Below are 26,868 nucleotides of genomic sequence, written 5' to 3' on the forward strand. Positions count from 1 at the left end.
AAGAAACTGGATTTGGACTGCACATGTGTGCCGCTTTCACATTCTCCTCATTAAGATTAAAAGCTGCATCACCAACAAGAGACCCTCCTGGGTCAGTTGAAGCTTGTCATATAAGGATAATGCAAGACCATGAAGTGTGTGGTAGACTTTTAGAGCAAATAAGAGGGACAGTCAACAAGGTAAAGACTTTAGAATTAGAGAATAGGATAAGAAGAATGTATGCTTGTTATGTTCTTTGGTGTCACTGCATTAAAAATGATAAGTTTAGTTAAAAGTATTAGCTGGTGTCTCTGTCACTCACAGAGAAAAATAGCTGCACTTCAGCTCTTTTTCTCCGATCATGTTGATGACGATGATTCTTTCAACATGAGACGAGCTTTAGGTTATAAGGAACATGCAACAGCAGGGACTGATGGGCTGTGAGATCTGTGCGGTAACATTATGTTTATTTTATTATTATTTTATGAGTCAGAGAAAAGTTGTTCTTTCTGTCTATAGTCAGGTTAGTTTCTCCACCAGGTGGCGCTTTCTCTCCACAGTCGCAGCCACAGACAAGCTCTCTCCTCTTTATGTGTCTGCAGGTCGGGAAGCTCCAATCTCTCCATGAACGCCAACCACACCGTCAACATCAAAGCTGAGCCGATCTCCCCACCACGCAACCACTTCAGCCAGCCTGGATACATGACTCATCCTCACGCCCCTCCTCATCCTTATTCCTCCACCTCTTCATCCACTCGAGCAGAGATGGGGAGGTCTCCTGCAGACAGCGTCAGCTCCTCCTGCAGCTCCCAGGAGGGCGGCAGCGACCGGGAGGAGCAGCGGCCGAGGCCGGACCTCCACTCACTCGCTGCGGGTCGGTTAGAGGGTGGAGATAGCCCGACGGTGAAACGAATGCGAATGGACAGCTGGGTGACATAGACCCTGGAGTCACACAGCATCAGGACACACGCGGGAGGGACACTGTTATGCAATTGAAATGTGGATTTTATCGACATATTCTATTAACATTTCTATGAATTATCTTTGTTCTTTTATAGAGGAGCTGTGCAACAGTAATCTGAGCGTTCTGAATTTGTCAGAAAAGGTACGTTTTAAATACATCTGCAGCAACGCAGAGTGATAATGTGGGTCCAACTGCAGCACAATCGATTATCTTCTTCTACAGTTGGATGTGATCCTGGGCACAGAAGAATGGGAAAAAAAAAAAAACATCACTGCCAATCTTGTGGTTACATGTTTCGGGTAGCAAAGCAGAGGAGTTCTCCTAGATTTTCCCCCTCTAGATGTCAGCCAATTCATATCTGATCTTCTCAGGGTTTGAAACATTAAATGAGTCCAACATGACAGCAATACTCCCTCCTCATCATATCTGTTCCTTGTCTTTATGAAAACACCTATTTATATCAGCCAAAGCAGTATACTGTTTCTATGTTTGTTTTTATAATGTGCACAGAGCAACGCAATGTTTCATCCAGATCTTAAAATGAAAGCCATTGACACTTGTATGCACAACTGAAATATGTCTTTATTGTTTTGTACATAGTATCTTTAATATATATCACTTTTGGTGTAACTGCACAATATTGTCAGTCTGTTTTACCGGCCAACACCAACTTTCCCAAAACTACATCCGTGTGGATGATTGTTATGTTTGCAAGGCTTTGCCTTTATCATGGAGGGTGTGTTTAGGTCTGTTTGGGTCAGTGAGCTATGAATCCTCTCAAGGGAATTTAAAAAAAACTGACTGAATTTATTTTTTTTCTTATTTACAAAGGAAATGTGGTTGTGAAGCAAAACAAAGCTGAAATGAGTGCTTCTGATACACATGTGCAGAGATGAGATCAGTTTTATAAATTGGAAGGAAATGTATGTAGCACACTGAATCGTGTGAACATGATCACTTCTGCAAAACAGTTGTGCTTTAAAACTAGCAGCACTGACACTTACTCCACTGTTTCTTTAAAGGATTTCATAGTTTGATCATCTGATTGAAGCCATCCTATGTTTGCAGAATGGGATCAGAGCACTAATTCATATCTTAATAAATCCATCAGACTGTTTATCTCTTCACGAGTTTGTTGTTTTCAAAAGTTTAAGTTTGTACATATTGAGTAATAGCTCTCAGTGTATGATGTAGATGATTGACTTAAATACAGGACTGATTTCAGTGCACTGGACAAATCCATGGATTTAAAGTCCAATGTAAATGGTTAGAGAACTTTTTCCGCCAAAAAAGGCAAACGTGCTGATCGGTTGTGTGGCACAGCAGCAAATGATTAAAGCTGAGAAACTGGAACACGTGGTTTGTACACGGTGGTGAATGTGGTAGAGGTAGACTGTGCAAAAGAGCTGCAGAAGAGTAACCACAGTGCGCCCACTGAATGAGAGCGTGGAAGGGAAAACAAGTCAGCCATGATTCTGAGCTGAAAGAGACAAAAGGAGTGAAAGTTTTGGAAGACATTTTCTGGTTCCAACTTTTTACAGCTGAAGAAAACTTCTTTTGGGCTCTGAAATCATTCAGCGTGTAAATGGTAGAGAAAATCATCAGAATGCAGAATGTTTGTTCCCATGAAAGGAAAATGTGGTGATAAGAGTGCAAATTACAACCCTGAGAGAAGTGAAGTGAAGTGAAGTGGCCATAACAATGAAAATGAGGTATATAAAAAAAAAATGGGACAAATGTAATTGGTCAGTTGGTCTGTGTAAACATAGAAAGGCTGCTGCTGATAGGTCACTAGGTTTTTAGAATGTTATAATCATTAGAATAATCATATCTGACCTTAATATTTCACTGGAATGCTTTTGGCTTTAAAAAAGTCACCCAGAAGTGTGTGTAGATGGATTAAATGCAATAAGATTAGGCCCATTGAGAAAGACGAGAGCTGACTTTTGCTTGAAGAAAGGGTTGATTCAGAATTGTATGAGCCACAAAAGTCTGCCCTAAAAGTTAAACCAGCAAATAAAAGAAACTTTGTTTAGCTCTATGGTGGGCTTTATCAGTGGGGCTAAATGACTTAGCATTCAGCCCAAAATTAAGGTGTTGTGTTGCGGTGCAAATAAGATTGATAAGTTTGAAATGCTCTTGGCAAACCTGTACCACAATTTTGCCCCTAATCTGCAGCAGTTGTTAATATACTGACAGTAGTAATGACCACAAAACGTCTTGGATGCAAGCACTTACAGTCCTAAACAGCTCTTGATTTGAACTGATGTACAGCCCAACTCGGTATATATTTGAACTTTTAAGTTGACTTAATTTAAGATATAATACAGGGGTCGATTTGCTTTCAGAAATGTGGCGTCATTTTAGCGGCCAAAGCAAGGGAGATGCTGCTTTTATTTTGTGAATATAGTAAAGAACGGGGAGGATTTATTAAAAGTGTTTAATTCAACAGACTAATAATTAAAAGCCGGATATTCGGATATATATATATGTCTTGAAATACGCCTTAAAAAGATATGACCTGTCAAAAAACGTCGACAAAACGTTAATTGGCAAAAAAAAAAAAAAGGGGGGGGGGTTTCGTTACAATCAAGACTTTCGATTCTGTCCCTCGGGACGCGCGCTTCCCGGAAAAGCTTTTATTTTTGTAAAATCTCGCGAGCGGCTTCATTGTGTCGCAATTTATCTTTTGGTGCTGAAGGGGAGAGGAGGAAGTCACACATTTCGAGCGATGTTCTGACCGATTCCCGTACAGAGCCGCTCGTGGCTATGCCTTTGTGGGCACGGGGCGAATAAGGAAGTGTCGTCGGAGGTTTAAAGCATCGCAATAAGGTATATATACATTTATTGTACTCGTTTGGTCTTTTCGAAGCGGGGAAGCAGAAAGTTACCTGTGAGGGTAGAGGAGGTGGGGCTGACCAGGTGAGCATTCTTCCTGCCCGGTAACGTGTCAGCCGGCGGGTGTGTGAGAAGTCCACTTTGAATTGTTGTCTCGTGGGAAACTTTCACGTAGGCTGTATCGAAGGAGGCTCTTCTAACACCCTGTTCGCACTACCAACGGCTTGGCCTATTTTTGTATTTCTTAGTAAAAGTTTCTTCAGTATCTTCCATTGTTTTGTTTGAATGGTTGATGTTGATAATGGAAGTTATCGCTTCGGTATTGTCATGAAGCAAAACACTTTATTTATTGAGTCATGGTCACTCATCCTTTAGTAGGACTCTGCTGGAAACAGGAAAAAGCTGCTTAGGCTACAAGTTTTTATATATATATGGCACGGTTGGTGGAATAAAGGAGCAGCCGTCAACAGCCCAGTTAAGGATTTTAAATGCAGCAGCATTACGTCCATCAGTTGAAATATTTCGACTCAACTGCGCGGAATCTTGACTTTAGAACTTTGAGTGTCTGCTACACTCACATACACTCAAGACCCCTGCTTGTTTCGACACACACTGGTGGGTCAGTATAAACAAATTGTCAATAACCTGGCTGTAAATACAGATTTTATCTTTACTCTTTCTTGCGCGGCATCTGCAGCTGACGTTAGTCTTCCCCCAAATGTGTGGGAACCACAAACTGTGAAGTAGTTACAGGAAATAACTTCTGGTCTTGTTCTGACAAGACAGGGCAGTGATGGCTTACTCAACACAACCCACCGGCTGAGAGGGGAAACAAAACAAACCAAAGCAGAGCTTTAAACAACTTTATCATCTCAGCCTACAACACTAAGTGTAGCTTTCCTCAAATGTAGAGGACAACCTTGTCTTTGATAGGTGAGTTAATATCGAGAGTTCCTATGTGGTTTATCTTGTCTGAGTTCAGACTAAAGAATTAAACAAAGATCATTTTGAAATGGGATTTCAGCTGAGGGCCGGTGGGGGATTAGAGCTCTGTACATTTTGGTGGATGCAGTCAGCACTGGTGCTTTGATGTTTTAACAACAGATTAACCGGTATTATTCTAAAAAGCTATCATCCGTTATTTTGGGGCTTTGGGGCTTTTTGCAAAATCACTGCCTTAGTTTTTTCAGTTGGGTTGACCTCATTTTGGAAAGGGAGCAGTAATGCAGCCTGCGTAGATGTGCGGGGGTTTCTTGCAGTCATGCATGCGTCTGTCTGCTCCAGCACTTGCAGCAACATTGACTGAGGGAGGCAGTGTATTGAATGGGATCTGTCTGGCTGCCTCCGACTTTTTTTTAAATTTCCTTGTAGCATAATCGGGCTGAAGCCTTGACCTCCTCATTCTTATCACGGGCACACCTTGGTATTGTTCATATTGTAAAATCTCTTTACACACAGATTTCATGAAGGTAGAAATTGCACGTATGAAAATGGAAAAACGCACGTTGGACCACTGTGGACATTCTTAATAGACGTTGATCGATTATTGATCATTCACTTGCCAATGCTGATTTATTTAGGGAGGCGAGGGGCCAGAGTAAAATGTTGATATGTTGTAGAAAATGTCAAAATTTCTCAAGTGGTCCAAAGGTTGCTTTTACAAATTGTGTTTAAAAAAAACAAAAAAAACCCGACTTTGTAAATCTCCTTAAGTTTTATAAAGAGTAGAAAATAGAAAACACATCAAATGTTAAATGTGAGACATTTTGCCCATTTTGCTGACGTATTGCGTCTCCTCTTCTTTTAACAACAACCTGCAAACATCTGATCTGCTCTGCTGTGACTTCTGGAAGTGTCCCCGAGCTCATGCTGTGATTTCCAAAGATAGAATCACGTCTGCCTTTAATGCAGTGCTACCTCAGGGCCCTAAGATCACGGGGATCCAATGTTGGCGGTGTCCTTTTATTTACAGACACGTCTACAGACTTTTGATACCAACTTTTTTTTTAACAATGCGTCCCAGCTTTACCATGATCCTGGTAGTTGATCCTGTTAGTCTGGTTAAAAATGAGTTTGTGCAATGGGTTTTTGGACAAGGCTGTCTGCAAGATGGATGGACAGGAGCTCCTTGAAATGGGCAGGCTTTGCACTACAACCTTCACTTGGACTGTGATCTGGCTTGCAAAACGGAGATTTACCGTAAAGGGATCGGCACAGTCATTGCATTTAACACAGCTAGCAAATAAAGTCTAAACTGGCTTGTATATTAAATGAAAGTGTAGTTTTCCCCCATTGAGAAAGTGGATCTGAATCTGGTGCGATTGTTGCCTTATCATTCGTCACGTGCGGTTTCGCTGCCCACTCAACTGCGAGGCCACCTGGTTGTTTGTTTATCTCTGGTTCATGGTTGGAGCAGAGCCTTGTTTATGAGCGGTGGACTGTTACTAAATGTTTTTCAAGCCCCGCTTAATAAGCACGTCATTGACACCAAAGTCAAAAGAGTCAAATCTCTGGTTCAGTGTTCAGTTCAGTCAAACTTCAGTGGTTATTGTGGTCATTTCACACTCCCACGACTCTCTCTGCCTCATTTAATGGTTCAAAGCTGGACTCTTGGGATTATTGGGACTGTTCAGGGTTAATTATTAATGTATATGTTTATAGGCTTTGTTTAAAGACCACGGAGGATAACAGGTAGGATGTTGTGTAACACTGAATATTCAAAAATATTTGGCTTCAACAACTGTTGAACACAATATACTGTGCTTTATTGTGGTCTTTCTAAGGTTATATACTTATACTTTTGAATTGTTTTGCCTTTGATTTCTTTTTGTGACATCTATAGTCTTGTTTGATCCTGGAAAAGAAATGTTTGCTTTTGGACCAAAAGTTATGAGAAGGTGATGCGTGTTGTCAGCCCTGCAGGCACTTCTACACATCAGGTGTTTGGCTGCTCTGGCCAAAACAGCAGTATTGCCTCTTTGTAAAGTTGCGTGGAATGGCTTAATTCAGCAGAAGTGATGCAACTTTCGGTTTTGCTTATAGGCTTCACCGGCTCCTGAAGGAGTGAAGCCGCTCTTCGGCTGCTAAATCTCCTGTTATCTACACGCTGAAGTCCCTGTTCAGTTTGTGCCTTTAGGTTTTCATAGCTTTTTTTTTTTTTTTTTTTTTTACAGAAAAACCTAGAACCTGACCATCATGGCTGAAATATGTCATGTCTAGAATATGTCCAACTGAACTGAAAGTTGCAGGAGGTTCAAATACCACTACGCTGCAAATTTGAGCCGATGTGCGGCTGCAGACTTTAACAGGTTCAGTCCAGCTGCAGCTAAACCAGATCCGAGCAGTCAAGGTGTGCCAGGGGCCCATTTGCTCGGTAGCTCAGTGGGTGGAGGCCATTCTGGTTGCTTACTGTTACGGCAGGTACAGGGGCAGAGGAATTATCACAGGTCTGAAATCTGTTGTACCATAAAATAATCAAACTAAGACACCAGAAACTTTGTCAGTATAGGTTTACAACTAAATCTAGATAGATGGGTAAAGAGCTATGCATAGCCACCAGACAATTAAGAGGATTGTTATCTTTTATGGGTTTAACCACACAGCGAGTAGGTGAGATGTTAGGGTCACATGAATTAAGGTAGAATAGAATAGAAAAATACTTTATTCATCCTTAAATACTTTATTCATACTTCAGCGTCAGGTATGACGTATGAAGAGTAATGCTAAAAGCTGCAGTGTGTGCGATATTTTCCATTTACACAAGAGCGCACTGAACATTAGGGGTGGGCGAAAAAATAGATTTTTCTCCCCCGAATCGAGTATATTACGTCATATCCGTGTCCAGAAACATTTCATCAATTCATTACATTAAAGGGACACTCTGTAATTTCTTCCCCCATCTAGTGGTGCAAATTTATTTTGCAAAGTCGAATGAATTTGCTCTCTAGCGCCTCGCATTTTCAAATGTGCGTTGCAACTTGTTGAACTACGGCAGACGGTACGTGTCAAGATTCAAGAAGCCTCCATTGAGCTTGCACGCTCTATGTAGATATAAACAAGTGATTCTTCGCTCAGGAGGATAAGTGAGATTGTTGACAGAGATAATTTTACACCAATGAGGACTAATTTATGAATGAAGATGTTGATTTGAGCTAATAAATGACTTAATATATTACACAGTGTCCCTTTAAGTTATGTTAAAACTAGCCCACATTTGTGCTGTGTGGACATTTCAATTCATTTTGTAACTGTCTACTTTGAAAAAAACTCTTTTTGTCTCAGTTAAAATAAATGTCAGCTGCTGGACTGACTGACACAGACTGATGTGCATTGTTTATGGGAATGACATTCATTCTCGAAGTGTATGATTCAACTTGTTTGTTTTTTTTAAGGAGGAAGAAAATTGCAATTACTGTGTGGCATTTTTCACTGCCACTGCGGGTTCTTTAAGCGGTAGTTAGGACTGAGACTCTCTGACGATACGTCAATGCTTTTATTTGTCATACACAACTCTTTGGTATTCCTCCTGCACGGCCTCCTTCCCAGGCTTCGTCCAGGCTTGCTCTCCTTCCTCTCCTCCTCTGGTTCCAGCACGCTACTGTTTATAAAGGAGAGTGATTAGACGAGTGGATGCTGGTGTGCTAATCACTCACCTGGTGCTGCTCCCCTGATGCGCCACGTCCCCTCCACATACTGATTATATCGAATCGCAATACTTGTAGAATCACAATTATCAAGAATTGTGATACAATTCGAATCGGCACCTTAGAATCGTGATACAATCGAATCGTGACCAAAGCATATCGTCCCACCCCTACTGAACATCTAACTGATGTATAATATAAATCACACTTTACACCAATTAGGCACAACATTCAAAGCACTGACAGGTAAACTGAGTAATGTGATGTATTTTGCCCATGTCCCTAATGGTCAGGGCTCTTTTTAACGGCTTATTAGGTAGATGGTCACGATATCAAAGCCTCAGAGTTCTCTAACAGTCACGTCATATTGACATAACGATTCACATAAACATAACAAGCAAGCTGTGGCTGTGAAACACACTTAGCAGCTGAAATATCATCTTTTCTAAAAGAGTTGGTGTTATTTAAAAAAACAAAAAAATACAACAAACTCTGGCTTGCAGGATTTTTATCGCACTTGCAGAAATGAGCACCGTCGTTATCAAATATAATTCATCATCATGAAAATAGAGACCTCTCTTGTTCTGCCGGCCGGCCAAGGTTTTTATTTTCGTTGCAAGGAAAAGGTCAATCTTCACCAATCAGCGGTAATGGTGAACAAAGACCCCGGACAAAGGGGAGCAAAACCATTTATACTAGAGGAAGGGGCTTTGTTCTTTCAGGTGTGTATTCTTCAACCGTCACCTTACCACACCCCACCCGGGCGAAAGTCTCACACTTTGGAGAAGCATGCGGGATCTGGTCTCGTTGATCATTAAAAGATAAATAGTTTAAAACAATTATTAAAATTTGATTGTAACTAAGAAGCTACTTCCATGCGAGGAAAGGTCTTTGTTTCCATCACTATCATTACATAAATTTTCCTCTAAATATTTCAGTTTAACAACAACATTTGGATGCAGTGTAAAATGTCAGTAAAAAAATAAATAAAAGATTATGATGAATTACATCCTTTAAACCATATATTCAACTGTGAAATATGACCAATCAACTCACTGGCTATGCTCCTTACATGTTTTCTAGCACAATTGGAGTGGTCTGAACTCATTTTACTGTTTGGATGTTCCAAACCCAAACGATGTCCCATTTAACCTGTGGTTGAGAAGACTGAGAAAGATTTAAACACTTTTTTACCACGATCCCTTGTAGGTCGGATAAAGTTGATTAGGATGGTTTTGTTTTCTCCCAGCGCATCCCCTGTATTCATCACTAAATAATAAGTCTTTGTGCAGATTTTTAGGAGGCGTCAAACCAGCAAGAATCCAAAAGGCAATACTTCAGTCTCCTAAGTTGGTGTCCTAGCAAACTTTAGGTGATACCACTGGGCTGTATTATGTACAGCACTGGATGTATGACGTATGTGACTCCTAGCATGCCTGGATACACCTGGGAATGACAGCTTTATCTACACGTTGCAAGCCATTCTATCCTCCCTTTCCTTGGTGTGTATGAAAGTTCAAAATGACAACATTGCTTAAAAATGATATCTTTCAAACCTTCAATTATGGTTATGTCATTCAGAACCTTTATGGTTTTCCCCGAGTTAATGAGAGACTTTGAAAAAGCAGTTCCGTCACTTCATGAACCCCGACTTACACCCTTTTAGCCATATAAATGAAATTAATCTCTGATTTATGCAACTGTTTATGGTCAGCTACATTGACACATCTCACTCTAATAACAACGGCTTTGAAGTGTGATGTGAACATGAAAAAAACCCAAAAAAATCAGATCAGCAATGGGTAATGGCCTTAAATTTGGTTCATTCATCTTCCGTAAGTGACCACCGTGGCCTTGTCCAATCCAAGGTCCTCCACAGAAACCACTGTGGAGGATTACACTACAGGTAATCAGTGTTTCTGGTACAATAATGAAGACCTACGGTCACGTCCTCCCACCCAATCTTTGGCATCCTTCCAGGCACTAACCTCTCCGTTGCTACGAGAGCTTCAGCTTTCATGACATCCTTCCAAAATGTAAATGTCTAAAAAAAAAGAGTAGTTTAACTCAACTTTAACTTTCTCAAGGTCTGTTTTCTATTTTCAACATTACACCTGCACATTTGAGATCTTGGACTTTAAACCAGACACTCAGTGAACTACATCAGGTCTGATGATGTCCCATAATGAACAAGTTAAGACCAAATCTAAAAGCATAGTCATACATTTTGTGCATCTGCTCTTGTTAACCCTTTAATCTCACTTTAGAGTCCTCCCCTCAGGCTTAAATCAGTCTCTGCACAAGTGGTTTCTACTTGTTACGGGAGCTAAACAACATCATCTGACATTGACCCAGAGGGCAGGATTAGATTAGTGTTCCAGTATACTCTGTGACAGACATTGCTGCAAAATGACATGAACCATATTAAACTAGTAGCTTTATTTCTCTCCCGTGCTGTCGGATCAGGAATGGGAGGGTATAAGTTGCACGATGCCCACGTTTCATGGCACGAGAGCTTCAGAGTTTACGACGAGTGATCAAAGACAGTTTAATGTTTAATGTTTGTTATAATGACACCAGTTTAGCAGGTAACAAGTTCTCACAGAAGGTGAAGACATGGAAAATGTATTTTTCATTTTACTGTGAGGTTTAGTTATTTCAAACCCGAACATTTTGTGATGATTTCAACACAACTTGAAACAAATCAGCATCAGAGACATCAGCAAGTCATCTCTTGAGTAATACAGACAAGCACAGTCGGTGTACCATCAGGGCGTCATCCTGTTCCTCTTCGGTGATCCACCATCTAATCCTCATATTTATGTTGGGCTGGAGAGTTTTGAATCTACACTACAGATGTTTTAAGTAATCGGTTCCTTCATTTTCTCAGAATTAGATGAAGAAAATGAATATATTGTGCAAAGATTTCTTAAACAAACAAAAAAAAAGATTTCAGAAACCATCTGCCAGTTTCAGCGTCAATTTTTTTACCATTTGTATGCGTCATGCTCTTTTCTTATTGTCAGAGATTGGGTGTCACATTTTAAAGTACTTTTCAACAGCAGATGATATCTGATCCAATCAATATGTGCTTAGGCAGTACCTTTCCTTGATTTGTCACATTCCCGCTCTCTTCTAGCACATCCTGCTACAGACCAGTAACAAGGCATGTCACAGGGTGCCACTAAAGTATGAGCCTGATAAAAGGCTTCTAGTGGCTGGTTGCTTTCCAGTTTCAGGGTTTGTCGCAGTCACTGGGCAGATGCTGCTGCTGTTTGTGTTGGACTTAAAGCTTTGATGACACCACGATCTGCCTTACCTGCTTTGTTCCCCAGTTCTTTGTTCATTTTTCTTTTAATGAAGGAACTTTGTGGTGGGTAACTTGTAAATGACTGACAGATGAGTCAGCCAGATACACATTCTGTGTGTGTGTGTGTGTGTGTGTGTGTATGTGTGTGTCACACATACACACATTCACAAAAGCTTCAGGACCAAGCGTGCAGTCTAAAAATGAGACTAAACCTTAGTGACACCATTTTTTTTTAATCTTCAGGCAAACATCCAAAAGGTTATCAGAATAATCCAAAGCGCTTCATCAAATACCTCCCTTGTCCCTGAGTTAGATTTGATAAATGTAATTATCAGGCCATAGGTTTGGATTAAAAGTCAAGCTGAAATTACTGTAATTAAATTCCTTTGCCAGCAACATTTAAGTACCCTGAAATCTATGTGGCGAGACTAACACCATGAAGATATTTTAGCTTTCTGTGTGCTCTGCGTACTGTGATGTTGCCCAAAACTGCAGATTCATGTTCTGTGTTCATGTGCTGTGTTACAGAAGTCCTTGTGTTCCCTGTGTTTTAAAGGTTAATTAGTGTCCAAACAAGCAACCACCAAAAAACCCAAACTTGATAAGACATTTAGAATTCCAGAATTCAAGCCAAGTGACTTAAAGTCAAGTTTGTGAGCGCATAGAAGCTTGCTCATTTCCTTCATGTTGGATGAAATGAGCTATATTAGAATATTGTCCTTCTATTATGTTTTTTTTTCTTCTTCTTTTTTTGTGGACAAAAAACCAGAGCGCATCATGACTGGAAGAAGCTGCTGCAGTGGATACCTGACACGGAAAAAGGAACAATTAGTTAATATTGGGGTTATCCCTTTCCAGAGGACTTATTGTGGTTTGCACTGCACTGTTATACCACTTCCTTCTTTTTTTTTGTTCCTGTTCTAAGATTTAGAGCACGAGTAATATATATGTAACAAGTGATTGCAGTCCTTCTTGTAACAAGGGGTTACCATATTGCACACGTACGACATCCTTTTATTTTTTATTTTCTAATACCTGTAGTATCTTATTTTAGTACATCTTCTGTTCGTATCTTTTCTTTTAGAACTTAATGTTCTGCATGAATGCATGAAAGCTAATCTGGCTGTTTATTTATCCTGCGGTCTTCACGTTGCTTGTTATTGATTTGAATGCAGTGTATTGCATTCAGGCCAGGAAAGTGTCAACAGCAATAAAACCGCTATAATTTTACTCATCCAAAAAAGATGTTGCATAGTAGTTATGCTGCCAGAAGCGGGCTAAAGAAAATGCTAACACCAGATGAATCTCACTGACAGACTTTAGCGACCACCTTTAAATGCCATCTGGCAAGATTCAGGAGCCATTGTCTGATATTTGTGATACATGTGACTTTCATGCTTTGACAAAGCAAAAATCTACATAGGAAAAACTACAACGGCTATTATTTGTGGATATTTTATCGTTTTTTGGGGGTTAATGGGGGGGGTTCTGTTAAAGTGGAAAATGTGACACGGAAAAATGAATGATTCCTTTTATTTGTCTCGAATGGAATGAAGTTAGTAGTTTCCGGGGGACTGTTAGTGGTTTGTGCAACATTTTCTCTTCCCTTCCTTCTTCCCACTTTGCTTTTTAGTTCCTGTTCTACCTGTGTTTACAAAACTACGTTTACAGAAAACGTGAGAGTAAGAGTAAATTCTAGCATTAAAGTATGTATCATGTTGTTTGAACTATGTGATATTTCCTCTGAAAGCACTTATAATAAGTCGTAATCCATAGCAAAGTGGGTATTTGCTTTTTTTGCCTTAAGATTAAATTGTGCAAATACGTTCTTAAATAACTTTGATTATTGAGTTAACATCATCGGTAATAACATGAATAATAATTCATGTTGTCACATACTTTGCTCCAACAGTAGAGGACTGTGGTGTGTAATGGTGTAAAAATTACTGCGTCTGTGTGGAGACTGATTATTAGCAGCTTGCTCATTTAATGCTGTAGCTGTAGTTCATCATTTTCCCGTGTGTGTGTGTGTGTGTGTGTGTGTGTGTCTTTTGCAAGATAGTTTTCAGTGATGTTCAGATCGTAGACACAGACTGATTCCTTCCATCATGGACTCCAAGAAGTCGGGCATGCTGCACCATCTCCGCCAGAGGATGCATCCACACATCCGGCGAGGCAAGACGAGCCAAAGCAAGCCAGATGTCCAACTCGACCACACCATGGACCACCGGATGAGCTCCTCCGTTCCAGACATGAGGAAGATGAGACAGGAGTACTCTCATGTATCCTCCAGCACACAGTTCCAGCAGGACAACCCTCCCAGCTACAGTAGCCCCTCCACGCCGCTTGTCAAGCCTGCTAGACACCCAGAAGGAGGTGGGAGTGGCCTGAGTGTAGGTGGAGGATCTTGGAAGAGTGAAAACAGATTGAATGTGCCCTCAGACACCACAGACTGGGCTTCCTCTCAGGAGTCTTTCAGTAGTCTCTGTGCAGAGGAGAAGGGCTCTTCACGGACATATTATAGACCTGCTCAAGGCATGGAGCCTGAGGAGCTGGCCCTCCCAGAGATGATGACGGTTTACAGCCCAGAGATTGCCCCTGAGGAGGTTTCCCAGGACAGCTCACAGGTACAGAGAGTGCATTTTTAAGAATATTGAAAATATATAGATAAGTCCTCCTAGAATAGATAAGCATCTGAATGTTATTTTTATATTTACATTTTCTAGAACAGATGCATATTTTTCAGATATTCACTGTTGATGTTTCCATCTCATGAGATCGATGTCAGTAAAGGTAGAGTAACACTCGTGTTCTGCTTCCTGGTAGCTCTCAGATATAAAGATAAGGCACTCTGAATGAAGTGGACTTTTTGATGTACACTGGCGTGAGGGAGGTGTCGGGTCTATTTGCTCACGACTTGCAAAGTTTAACTTGGAGGCGCTGGATTCAGCTGCAACTGGATGGCCATCCAAAATCAACAGTTTGCTTCCACACTGTGCAAACTATACCTGTGTGTGTTTTCAAGGCTGCCAAGCTATCAGATATAAAGGCTGGTGTGTTTACAGCTTTTCTAAACATTCAACATTATGACAACAATGTGAGTTTGAGCCTGAGTGGAAAACTTTTGTTACATCAGCACTTGGTTCACCTTAGTCAGGGAGAATTCATCTCTATCATTTAAGCATAAACGAAAATATTAATTAGACATGATCAGGCAGTTTATAGAAGGACATAAACATTCAGAGACATTTGTTTCTCTCATTTTACTTTGTGAGTATCAGTCAAAGGCAGGAAATACTTTTGGTATAAGATATCGTCAACATATGCAGAGTATGTGTTCGAAAAGGTCACAAAGTGTGTCCGGTGTTCAGGTAAACCTTCAAATAATCAGGCAGTTTGAGGGGAAAAATAACAGTTACAAGATTAGAAAACAATTGACAAACACAGGGAAAGTGATAGATTAGGCTCTCTGTTCTGTGGCACTGACCATGCTAAAATGAGATGTATCCTTCCGTTGACGCAGCATTCAGATCACAGTGATGGCTTTAGCCCCTTTCACACTGCGACCCGCTATCTTAGCGGGTCCAAATTGCACCTTCGACCTGCGTCGAGCAATGTGAACGCTTGGCGTGTTGGTGACCGGTGTCGCCTGAAGCCAAGTTCAGGGGGCGTTGCCTAGTGGCAGAGCGTCACACGAAACACATAAAATGCTGGGCGTGTACAATGACGTAGGCACAAGCCATGCGTCGGAGGTAGGGTTAAATACACCTGTCTGCATCAAATTTTTCAAACAAACGATGGCGGGACACCTTGAGATATCGTTTTTGCAATTGTATATGCAGTTCATGGAGATGTTACTTTACGGTGTGTGGATGGTTACAACGTGGGATGCCGCCGATGAACATAAATTGAGGAAATCCAGCTACAATTTGAAGCAGAAGAACGCGAACACCGTCCCCGAAATGTGGCGGAAAATAACGTCCTCTGCTCGGAGGCTGAGGAGCTCGCGGACGGTCGGACCTCCTTGTCTCCCCAGTTGGCCATATTAAAAAATGTCTCCAACTTGATGTAGGCTAAAACAGAGTAAAACTTGTCCTCACCTGTCACTGTTGTTCTGAATCAGCTGTCCATTCTGTCTTTTAAACTCCTCACGTCACGTCACGCCCACGTCCGACCAGCGTCGATTGCGTTCACATCAAACTCGGCTCGGCAAAAAGACTAGGGTCCGACGCGGGTCGAAAGGCGAGTCGAGTTGACGCGGCAGCCCGGGTCGGCAGTGTGAACGCAACAGCGGACACGCTAAATTCGTGAATTAAACGCGGGTTATTCGGCAGTGTGAAAGGGGCTATTGTTAACTCTTTAGACCTGCAGCTGTGCCACGGCTGTCTGGCAAAAACCTTCCTTATCCAGAAGAACATCACTTATCACATTCCAGTAGAGGTAACATCACTTAAAAAATTTAAGGAAAACTTGGCCGCAGATCAGCTTTTTAAAATGTATCATTAGATTTATTTAATCTTTTATTATCCTTATTGTGTTTGCATTCATGACAGAAACTGCACCTGGAACAAAAAAAGGCATTCTTGAGCCCTTTCTAAGAATTCCCTTCGTAACTTATAAAAACCTGCCTTGTAGATTCCCAACAGGCCCATACAGATTCCCATACAGTGCAGTACCAGGGAGCAGTGGCGGCCCGACACTGATTTACGCCCCGGGCGAGACCCGGGCGCCTGCACCTCTGTGGCAGAAACGCAGTCGCGGTCCGACACTGATTTACGGCTGGCGCCCCCAACCCCCCTACTGCTTACAGAGAGATGTTGCACTTCACTGTGCGTTGTGGTGGGAGCATCGGTGTAGTGTAGTGTTAGGTTAGCAGACTGACCTGTCATTATTTCCTTCTCCGTCCGTTTTCACCCTTTTGGTCCATCACCACCTGTAATACTGTGCTGGCTCATTCTGTCTTCTTCACTTTCCCATTAGTACTATTATTGATACCACGTTCGTCGCCCTCTGGCACAGAAACAGCTCCAATATCTTTCTCTCCGTATCCATCAGGAGAACGAGCCCAGTACAAATGTTTTGGTCAAAATCCTCACTTTAGGTCCACCAAAGGCATGAATATGCAGCGTAAATGTTGCTGCATCGAAATAACACGACGTTTCTTTGCGTAATTAATTATTTCCATCCACACGACACGAAATGCCATCAAACATCCTGTTTTCTGTGTTTATTTGAAAGCCGCGCGCGTTCATCCCCCTCACTAAACATGTCCCGTTTCAGCAGTCAGGTTGCTGGGTGATTTCTACAACAGCTTCAGCCAATGATGGCCAGGCCCTGCGTAAAGCGATTCCCCCGCTCCATCGCATTTCTTTCCTATTGGTCAACGGAGCCCAGCTCAAAGAGAGGCTTCCTTCAAGCCATGAGGAAAAGGCTCATATGTAGTTTTTCCTGTAGAATAATCTACAGTGATCGTTTAAGAAAAAGTGCAGTTTGCAGGCGTTCCTCCAGGCAAATCACCAGGAATGCTAAGGGGTTAAGGCAGTTAAAATACAATCAGGTTCTACGGTAAAGTACAAACATTCAAGAATATATATATTTTTTAATACTTTATTGTGTCATAATGATAATGATTACACTTGACACTTTTTTTGTTATCACCCTGTGAGTGAATGAAAGGCTTGAAATCACAAATGACCGACCAAGTGGAAAAATACAATCAACAAAAGGAAAAAAAAAACATTGAATCATTCCCCCTCCCCCCTGCACAAACTCTGCACTGTGCTGCGTTGCTCACCTAACACGAGAGGTAAGAGTCAGGAGGGGAAGATGGGGGCGCCGAAAAACAACTGTGGCCGAAACGTGTATTGATGATGTGTGATCTGAGTCTGAGTCTGGCCAAGGGGAGGAGGGGAGGATGCTTTCAGGAGCAGCTTGGATCAAAAGAGAAAAGCAAACCTGTAGCAATACTGGCTTGTAGCAAAGGTAGAAGACACCGAGGCCAGTCAGCACAAGTTATTTGCAGGATAAGGTGGACAAATCCAAGCACGTAGCTCGTAAGTGTTTCGTTGCTGTGGAGAAGGAGGTGTGGCTTAAAAGAATTGGAATGTGTTTGGGTTTGGGTTGTAGTCTGGATAAAAATCAAATTTGAACTTAATCCAAAGTAGTGAACTAGTCCAATTCTCAACTCGGATCACCTTGTAAGAGAGAGCATGGTTCAGTAAACGCATTCATCAGAAGATACGAACAAAAGAATGTAATTCTGCCGTTTCATGTCTGCATTCTTTACATTCCATTCCACCAGTTTCTAAGTTCACGTTCTATGAAGGATCTGGCTATGATTTACCATTTGCCTTCACTGTTTCGTTTTTTTTTTTGTTCTTTCTTCAGACTGCTATTTTTGCAGTATTCTCTCTGACTTTGTCACGGCTCTAGTTTAGATGAGACGAGGTGTGGTCAGAGTGCTGCTGGACAGGTGACTGACATATAAGTCAAAACAAAATGTGCAGGATGCAAGAAAGGACATTCAATGGCCATTTTTATCTCAACTGCAGCACATAATAGCATAATGTAAATGCATTTCTATTCAAAACCCAGTCAACTAATATACTTGTCTCTAGTTATGTCACTAGTTGATATGAGATACTGTGATTCCAAAAAAAATCTTTAAAGCTTCTTCTTGAAAAATACACTTCTGAAATGTTCAGACCATTATAGTCCTACCGTTAGATGAAGGCCTGAATCGCAGTTAAAGAAAGAAAAAAAGAGCAGAACAGCAAATGCCCCTTTTTTCATCAGGAAGCTCTACTCAGTCCCCAGGACGCAGGAATTTTTAATAAGTGCTCAGAGGATTTGTGCTTATGTTAGAAATGCCAAACAGGGCTCAGTTCGAGGTCCTTTGGTTGATCAGCAGATTGAATCTTTCATTATCTGGTGCTCTACGTGCCTTCTGGCTCTGTGTCTGCAATATGATGATCGTGATTTCTGCTGTCTTGTGGTAAAGGACGAGGACAACCAAAATGTAAGTGATCCCACCCAGTTTGGACAGATGTGGTCTTTTTTGAGGACTTTGTTTGACTGATAGACTTTATGAATGACATTGCAGTTCTATCTCAGAAAGATTATGTTGGAAAAGTGTGATTTTATTTATTTATTTATTTATATATTTCTTTCTCTCTTTTTTTTAAGTTGGTGCCTTTATCCAAAGCTACAACTATGAGATTAGAAGAACTCATCTGTGATGGACTGCTTTTCTAGCGACTGATATTGGGATGCTTTGTGCTTTAGCAAAAATGCACTCATGTCAAAGTTTAATTCCAGATTATTGTGTCAGGTTCGGGACGAGATGAGACATTGGGCTGTGTTTCAACATTCGGTGTCCTAGCCAATCAGAGTTGTGTAGGAGCAGGCGGATTCCAGGCAACTGGGGGGGTATTTATTCATTGAGGGATGCTTGGTGTGGTGGAGAGATTAAAAGATCCGTTTCTTGGAGAAGTCGCACTGCACAATCCAGAATTCAACTGTTTTGAAACGAAAAAGTGAAAAGGGAAACAAGAAATACATGTAATCTTGTGACTGAGGTGCATAACAAATGAACATGCTGTGCATAAAAAGATCCAGATCCAGACACTCTGCGCTTAAACTCTTTATGACAGCATATTCTGTGTTTACAGATAAAAGCACAATGAATTCAGACAAAGTGAAATACGGCAAAATAAGAGGGAACACCAAGTTTTTCATGCCTCAAAGCACAAAGTTCTGGGGTCTGAATCTTGTGGTCTCTGTGGCTCACGGGTTCCCTTGGGTGCTCTGAGGTCAGGATATAGTGGATATAGCTGATGTGTGCCTAAAAGAAATGAATTCTTAATTGATTGGTTTATGCGTCTAGTTTGAGATGGGCAAAAAGACTGCGAGCGTGTCAGAGGGCATCCAAGATTCTCCCAGGTCCTTCCTGGTCACCATCAACCTGAAGGAAGGACGCAACCTGGTCATCCGGGACCGCTGTGGTAAGATCCTCATTCTGACACCACTGCTGCTTAAACATGGCAGGATGGGCTACGACTCACTTCCTCTTTATTTGCTTTACTACCCATCTGTATTCTAATGATGTCACACACATGATTCAAGACAATGGGGAAGATCAGTTTACACACATGAATAATAAAAGCCACACAGCAGGTTCATATTTGTGTAGAAAGCAGATTGCAGCTGCATCATAGCAGAGTCAGACTCTGGTTGGATTAGGGTTAGACACACACACACACATTCTGAGTGATATCATGCAAACAATACCAACTCTAACCCTGTGGCAATGTGATACCTTTCTGATCAGGACGAGGAAAATGGGTTAAGAAAGAAGGAAAGAATATTTTAGCATGTTGGGACTCTCAACTGAAACTGAACTGTGTGGTGGTGGTTAGGGAAATATATAGTACGTTTCCTTAGGGGTGTATATATGTATATTTCTTTTGCTCTACACATTCCTATGTTATTGTATACATTTGACTTGTATCTTTACAGTTTGTTACATACATCATCATGCATTACTTACTGAGTTTGTGCAACTTTTGTTAATTCATTCTGCAAGTCTGCATCTCATGTTTCAACATGTATTGGTTCTGCTTTCTTCAAATCTACCAAATGTGCCCTGAATAGAGTGGCTTAATGTTTGAACCCAGCAGAAAACAGCAGTTTTCTCACAGGTGGTGGATGCGTTCTACTTGCAGCAGCCTCAGTTTGTTTGCTCGGCCTCGTAATTGCTGGCCAGAAATGTCTGTTTGACTAGACATTATGGGACTGACTCCAAGGACAACACGGGTACAACAAATACGCCCGAGTGTCAGGTTTATTGCTACTGCTGTGCAGCTACAGTAACAGCCAGAGCAGGATTCCACATAGCATATTAGAACCTGTCTTAGACACACCCAGCATTCAACACAGGCCCTTTCTCTCGTGGTATGCATTTGGATTACCTCCGTCTCTATTGTGTAACTGTGTGTTTACACATGCAGACTCAGGGCAAAGATAATACAGAAATTGAGGGGAAGGATTAGTGAAAAGCAGGATTTTATTGTTCAGACCATATGGTTGTCTAAAAGCCGCAAATGAACAACCTTTTATTTATTCAGTTCAGTTCAGTTCGATCATGATGTAGCGACAGCAGCCAAAGCATGTAGTGACAGATGTTTGCTGATGATCTGGAACAGGATTTGCAACACGATGCAGGAGTAGGCATGATCACATGCAGCTGTGCTCCAACGTTTGTGCAGAAAATGCGTTTATTTGTATATATTAAATTTTTACGTTTTGCATTGGATTGTGGAGCGAGAACGCACTGTTTGTCAGAATGTTGAATAAATTAAGTAACTAACTGGTTTATGAACTATTAGCTTAACAAGCTGTGAGTGCACACTTAACGCTTCATGCACTGTGTCAAATTAAACCTCCTCTGTGAAATCCATAGTGCATGCAACAACCTACAGGACCGATCCAAAAGTGTTTTCAAATTAAGGGATCAAATGCAGACTTTCATAAATGCTTAATCCAGTACAACAGCCTGTTTAACTCTTTGAAATTAAACCCTGGGCTTTTATTTCAAGAAATCATTCATCTGATATTGCAACGTAATGTCAACCTCTGGGATTTGCAGTTAATTGACTGCAGCATTCACTCGGTTTGTTGGGAGAGTAGCTAAACTTACACACACTTTACTTTGAAGTGAAAATAATTTGACAGAACTGCAACAAATATGTGATTAAGAAGTATGAAAACAAAACACAAGGTTGGGAAATGTCCTTTTAGTTCTGCTGCAAGCACCTTTCCACGTGACCTTGGCTATATATGTGAAACTCCTCAAAAGAATTACACACAAAAGTTCAGTTGCTGTCAGTTTTCACAGTAGAAGCTAAAATTTGATTGGCTGTTGAATCAGGAAGTTGTGGTTCTATCAGTTGGAGGGGAAAAAAACGCATCCCCTGCTCATGCACACACACACATAGATGAGAGGATCAAAATGTAAGCAAGTCAGGCCTCCCATTGACTGGAAAACACTTTAATTCCCCAGACAGTAGCGTAAGAGGGTTAGAGGTTTGAAAAATGGACAGCAGGCTCATTTCAATTGTTTGATCACAGTGAGTCAACTTTGATCTTGAAAGATTGAGTGAAAAGAGGAGTTATAACAGTGCTACGAGTTCAGAGTTGTGCCAGTGTAAATAATTCACTTTTCTTTTCTCTTATATTTACGTATGCTTTTGTCTGTCCTCTTCATTTTCAGGTACCAGCGATCCTTATGTGAAATTCAAGCTGGACGGTAAAACAATCTACAAAAGTAAAGTGGTTTACAAAAACCTCAACCCAACATGGAATGAGTCCTTCTCCTTGCCTGTGAAGGATCTGAATCAGAAACTTTACATCAAGGTAACTTTCCGGTCACGGGTTTATCTTGGCACCTGTTGGAGTTTTTTTTTTTTTAAGGCTTCATGTTTTCCCCTGTTAGCTAAATATTTCTGCATAGCGCAGTGGTCAGGGGAATTTCCCTGATTGTGGTGAAGCTCCACAGCCATTCAGAAGGGAAGTCTGATTGGTATCATTGCGTGGTATCATTACCAAAATCTGTGCAAAATGAGCGTATTGACAAAACAAATTCACAGTGCTCGTGGTGCATGAGATCCCAGTGTAGAAGTAAAATCAGACACTTGTTGTGGAATTAACTGCCTCTGTAGGGTTCATTGTTGTAACAGTCTGCTGTTGTCTGACTAACACAGGTATATGACCGTGACCTCACAACTGATGACTTCATGGGCTCTGCCTGTGTCCTCCTGAGTAATCTTGAGACTGACAAGTAAGTCTGATGCTAAACTGTGTCTGTACTCTGTGTTGGAGGCAGATGGAGTTAGGACTGTTGTTGTGTAGCTTATAAGAGGACTGGAATTGGGTTTTTGAGGCGTATACTTGAAATTAACAGTGTTTAAAACTTTTTTTTTTATTATTTACTTATCTTGTTTATACTTTGTTTTTTCCATTTTTTTCTGTTTTGTTTTGAAAGCACCTTCTGGTGGACATTTAATGGAGATGCTGAATCTAATTCACTCAAGCTTTAACTTTAGGAATTATTGCTACTTATCAGCTGGTATACTTTTGCGAACAACCATTAGCTGTATGTGCAGTAAGCGAAGGTCAGCTGCTGTCTTAACCCAGTCCACTTATTAGTGTGTTATAAATTGGCTTTATTCTTAGACTTTATGTATTCATATTCTGTAGTTCTCTAGATAATCTATGTTCCTAGTTTGTACGTTACACTCTGCTCATACAACGCAAATGTATGTCCAACACTTTAAGATGACGTAGCGGGATAAAATAACTGGGTCAGATAAAGCGTCTCTTAGGACAGATAGGTCTGGTACAGTAGATGCACGCCTGAAACAACACTCACACACACATTGCTTATCACATCCAAAGAACATGACAAAGACGGTGGATGGCCTGCTCACATCATGAGTAAATATTCAATGATGCGTCATCAAATGTAGGTACAACCTCTGAGATAAGGGTGAACATAAATATGAAATGTTTCCGGATCTCGGGACTTGGTCGGACGGATTTCATGCGAGAACTCTGTCTCTCCAAGTCCAGCGCTGATACTTGACCTGTGACCTCCAATAAATACTTTGTTTAACTTAAGACTGCTCCAACTGGTTCTTGGGCTTCCAATATAAAGAATCGGGTCTAACAAGTGTCACAAGTGTTGCACGTAGCTTAAAAGTGCTGAAATTTAGTTTAGTAGAATGTGCTAATTAATTGACATTAGCGGTGCAGTGGTGGCTTCACTGAGAGAGAAACTGTAAGAACTTCATTTTAGAAAGAGAGATTTTTATTTGAGGAGCCCTAGCATTTAGCATGCAAAGTGTGGATTAAAAGTACATAATGCATGAACAGTTGGGGTTTGCAGGGTTTCCACGTGGCTGAATGACACTTTAACCTGAGGAAGGCCTGTGTGCCTTGACTGCATGATAAATCTGGACACCCCTCTATTACAAGCTAATTCAGCTAACTGAGTAACTACAGTCTTAAAGATGATCAGTTGAATACCTCTTTAAACCCGTGTCAATAAAAAAAACACAGAAAGAGAACCCTTCTGTGTTCTATTGCATTAGAACTGTGTTGTTACCAATCACCTCATAACCCACATCCTCACTTGCTGATGTTTAATAGGAGAACACCGCTGGTTAGTTTCTTCTATCTGGTGCTCAGTGAAACCACATAAGTGAAACACGATGTGCTTGGTCTTAAAAAAACTCCACTCATGTACTGAATCCTCATGGTACATGACCGCCCATCTCTGGTGTTGATGTGTTTAACTTAAGTGAGGCTGAAATGCACCTTTTCTCAGGGTCAATGAGCTCTCTTTGGCGCTGGACGACCCAAACAGCCTGGAAGAGGACATGGGCACCGTGCTGGTGGACATGAGTCTCTCACTGAGAAATGGAGACAGCAAGAAAGGCAATGTATGGCGAGCCCCCAGGTGTATTAACTGCATATGTTTGTTTGCACTGCATTTGTTATACTGTTTCTGTCTATGGCATACTAACCACAGTGTCATTTTGTTATGCACCTAATATGCATGCTCCTGGCAGCAGAAGTGGCCACGAAAACGAAGTAGTAGGGTAAGGCATGCATGGTGGAGGGAACACACCAGACAGACGTTAAGTGGTGTTTACTTTGGTCGGCGTTATACAGATATCTGCCAAATAGAAAAGAGAGATTTCAATGGATCTACGATAATGAAAGAAAAATTATGATTAAATACAGTCCCTCCAGTATTGATTTGCCATCCCATCATGCTCAGATGTTGCTTCCACAAGGAGCAGAATCAGTTCCTGTTCGGATTCCGTCTCATTTGGCAGTTACCTGTACTGATATGTCTACATATTTCTTGTCACAAGAGGGCAGCAAATCACCACATTTTAGAATGCAGATGTGATTTTTCATCATCGTCATTGGATCATCATCTCTTTTCCCCAGACTCGTCTGTTTGATCTTTATCAAGCAGTTACAGCTGTAATGCAGACAAGTTTCTCCTGTCATTTTTATGACACCATGATACAGTTAGCTCATGGTGATTCAATCTGTTTGTTAAAGAGAACAAGCAGTTTCTTGTCATGGCTTTTTTCTTGGGAGTCTGTCTCAATCACATGCTACAAACATCAGAGGCATGGCTGCTCTTTCTAGCTTTTAACCAAATCTTGCTCAGTTTCTTGAGCAGACTGTAGTTTGTTCTCCATGTTCTCTGTCATGTTTGTTATGCGTGTTATTTCCTTTTCTGGGTTTCATGTCATGTCCCAGACCCCGTCCCTTGCCCTCTATATGAAAAATGTCCAATATTCGGTGAGAGACTGGGACATGTCCATGATTCTCATAAATCATGTCTTTGAAGTATTAACTCGCAGTAATTGATAACTGCAGATTTAATTTGTTTATTTCTGCAGTTCGGCAAAATCTTAAAATCACGAAGGCCTAAAATCTTGTTGATTGAACTTGGCTTTAAAGAAATTTTGTAATTGTTTGTAAAGTTTTTAAATGGAACGTTCATACCAATTTAAAGTCCGTAGTCGATTTATATGCATATCTGTGAGTGCAACCTGTCTAAATCACTTTTTCCCCCGCACCGACTCGGCACAAAACTCAGCCTGTGTCTTTAGAGTTCATAGCAAAAATGAAGACATTGTTTAAAAGGAGAGTTAGAGCACTCATCCTTGACAAAGTGAATGCTCCACTCTGTCCACAGTTTGCTCACATTAACTCCACACCAGCCTCAGTAGCGATAAGCAGAAAACCAACTCATTTAATTCTATAGAGAGGAAGAGAATGTGTTTTTTCTTTATTCATAAGTTTTACAACATTGCTTTTAAAAATGAAACAACATTGTGAAAATCAGTGCAGGCAGAATGGCACAAAAGACGATTACAAACATGCTAATGACAAAAATCTAAAATGGCAATAAAAGTGTGACCGCTGTGTTCTTATTTCTCACTGATGAGGGGTTTTCACCCACAGAGCAGCTGCTGAATGTGTGCTGGCTTGCTTAGCACGCCGTCTTCTTGCATCCTGTCCTATGCAGTGCGGCACAACAAAAATCACACCTGCCATCTCTGCTCATTCTGAGGACTAGTCAGAAAACTGTTTCTGCATGCTTACTGACCGCATTCATCCACTTTGTGTGGAAGTGTTGCCTTACCGAGCAGGAGTACGGTTAAATGCCAACATGCAGTGTGACACGGAAACTGAAACCTGACTTTCTGCCTGCATGTGTGGAATCTACGAGTTAGATGTGGATTAAATTAATCTCAGTTCAGCATCGTGTCCTCGTGTATAATCAGCTAATTCCAGTGGATCAGGGTTCTTTATTAAAAATTGAATAGTCTTTTTTTTTTTTGGTGCAGACTTTTTCTAATCTCAGAGAAATGAAGGATCAGAGTCGTTATCTTTCATAGGAAAGGAGAGATGATACTGTTTCATTTAGCTGTGTTCCAATGGTTCATGCCGTAGTCTTCAAAGCAGTGATTCAAAGCATGTTGCTGATTTTTAGCTTTATTAGTGCAGTACCCAGTTCATTCAACGCACTGCTTTTGCTTTTTTTTTTTTTTTTTTGCTTTTGTACCCCTTGCTTTCTTCTTTTTCCCTCTTTACCCCTCATCCTATTTGTTCCCTAACTGTATCTTGCAGTCTGGAGGGACACCTCAGAGTGTTCGTTTGTCAGATACACTAAAGAAGAGTCAGCTGTGGACGACCGTTGTAACAGTGACGCTGGTCGAGGGTCAGGAGCTGCCAGTGGACACGCAGACAGGTCAGCTCTTCGTTCGCTTCAGACTCGGAGAGCAGCAGTATAAAAGCAAGGTACCCACTGAAAGGCTGATTGTTTTCATCTCTTGCAGCTCCCTCTTCATGTGCCCTGGTTTCCTCTACCCTGTAACCACATTTTCTTCTTCTTAAGTCCTTTTCTCCGTCCCTCATTTTGTCCCTTCTTAATTCTTTTTTTCACCCTGCCTTCCCAAAGCTCCTACGTTCTAGTCATTTTTTTATCAGAATGCCTTTGATTTAGACTTTGAAAATGTAACATTGGCCAGACTTTACCGTGTTCC

The 26,868-nt window shown here is 41.1% G+C and overlaps 2 protein-coding genes across 8 annotated transcripts in view; both read left to right on the plus strand.

Moving 5' to 3' along the window:
* Window positions 1-3,494, plus strand: part of LOC142387520 (myocyte-specific enhancer factor 2A-like) — a 56,313-nt gene extending 52,819 nt beyond the window's left edge. For 2 of the 3 annotated variants that reach the window (XM_075472648.1, XM_075472652.1), the window contains one exon: window positions 582-3,493. In XM_075472648.1, coding sequence (XP_075328763.1) covers window positions 582-918 — 337 coding nt within the window. In that variant the 3' untranslated portion in view covers window positions 919-3,493. Of the gene's footprint in view, window positions 1-581 lie in introns of all 3 variants that reach the window. The other variant, XM_075472657.1, reaches the window with a different exon arrangement.
* Window positions 3,495-3,551: 57 nt separating this feature from the next.
* Window positions 3,552-26,868, plus strand: part of LOC142386919 (multiple C2 and transmembrane domain-containing protein 2-like) — a 39,327-nt gene continuing 16,010 nt past the window's right edge. Inside the window, exons 1-8 of one of the 5 annotated variants that reach the window (XM_075472630.1) lie at window positions 3,552-3,775; window positions 13,793-14,361; window positions 19,620-19,737; window positions 22,005-22,147; window positions 22,495-22,571; window positions 24,120-24,234; window positions 24,364-24,393; window positions 26,453-26,623. In XM_075472630.1, the coding sequence (XP_075328745.1) occupies window positions 13,843-14,361; window positions 19,620-19,737; window positions 22,005-22,147; window positions 22,495-22,571; window positions 24,120-24,234; window positions 24,364-24,393; window positions 26,453-26,623 (1,173 nt within the window). In that variant the 5' untranslated portion in view covers window positions 3,552-3,775; window positions 13,793-13,842. Of the gene's footprint in view, window positions 3,776-4,385; window positions 4,715-13,792; window positions 14,362-19,619; window positions 19,738-22,004; window positions 22,148-22,494; window positions 22,572-24,119; window positions 24,235-24,363; window positions 24,394-26,452; window positions 26,624-26,868 lie in introns of those variants that run through there. The other 4 variants (XM_075472631.1, XM_075472633.1, XM_075472632.1 and 1 more) reach the window with 4 other exon arrangements.

The sequence above is a fragment of the Odontesthes bonariensis genome, chromosome 1 (genome assembly GCF_027942865.1).
Source record: "Odontesthes bonariensis isolate fOdoBon6 chromosome 1, fOdoBon6.hap1, whole genome shotgun sequence".
Classification (NCBI taxonomy): Eukaryota; Metazoa; Chordata; class Actinopteri; order Atheriniformes; family Atherinopsidae; genus Odontesthes; species Odontesthes bonariensis.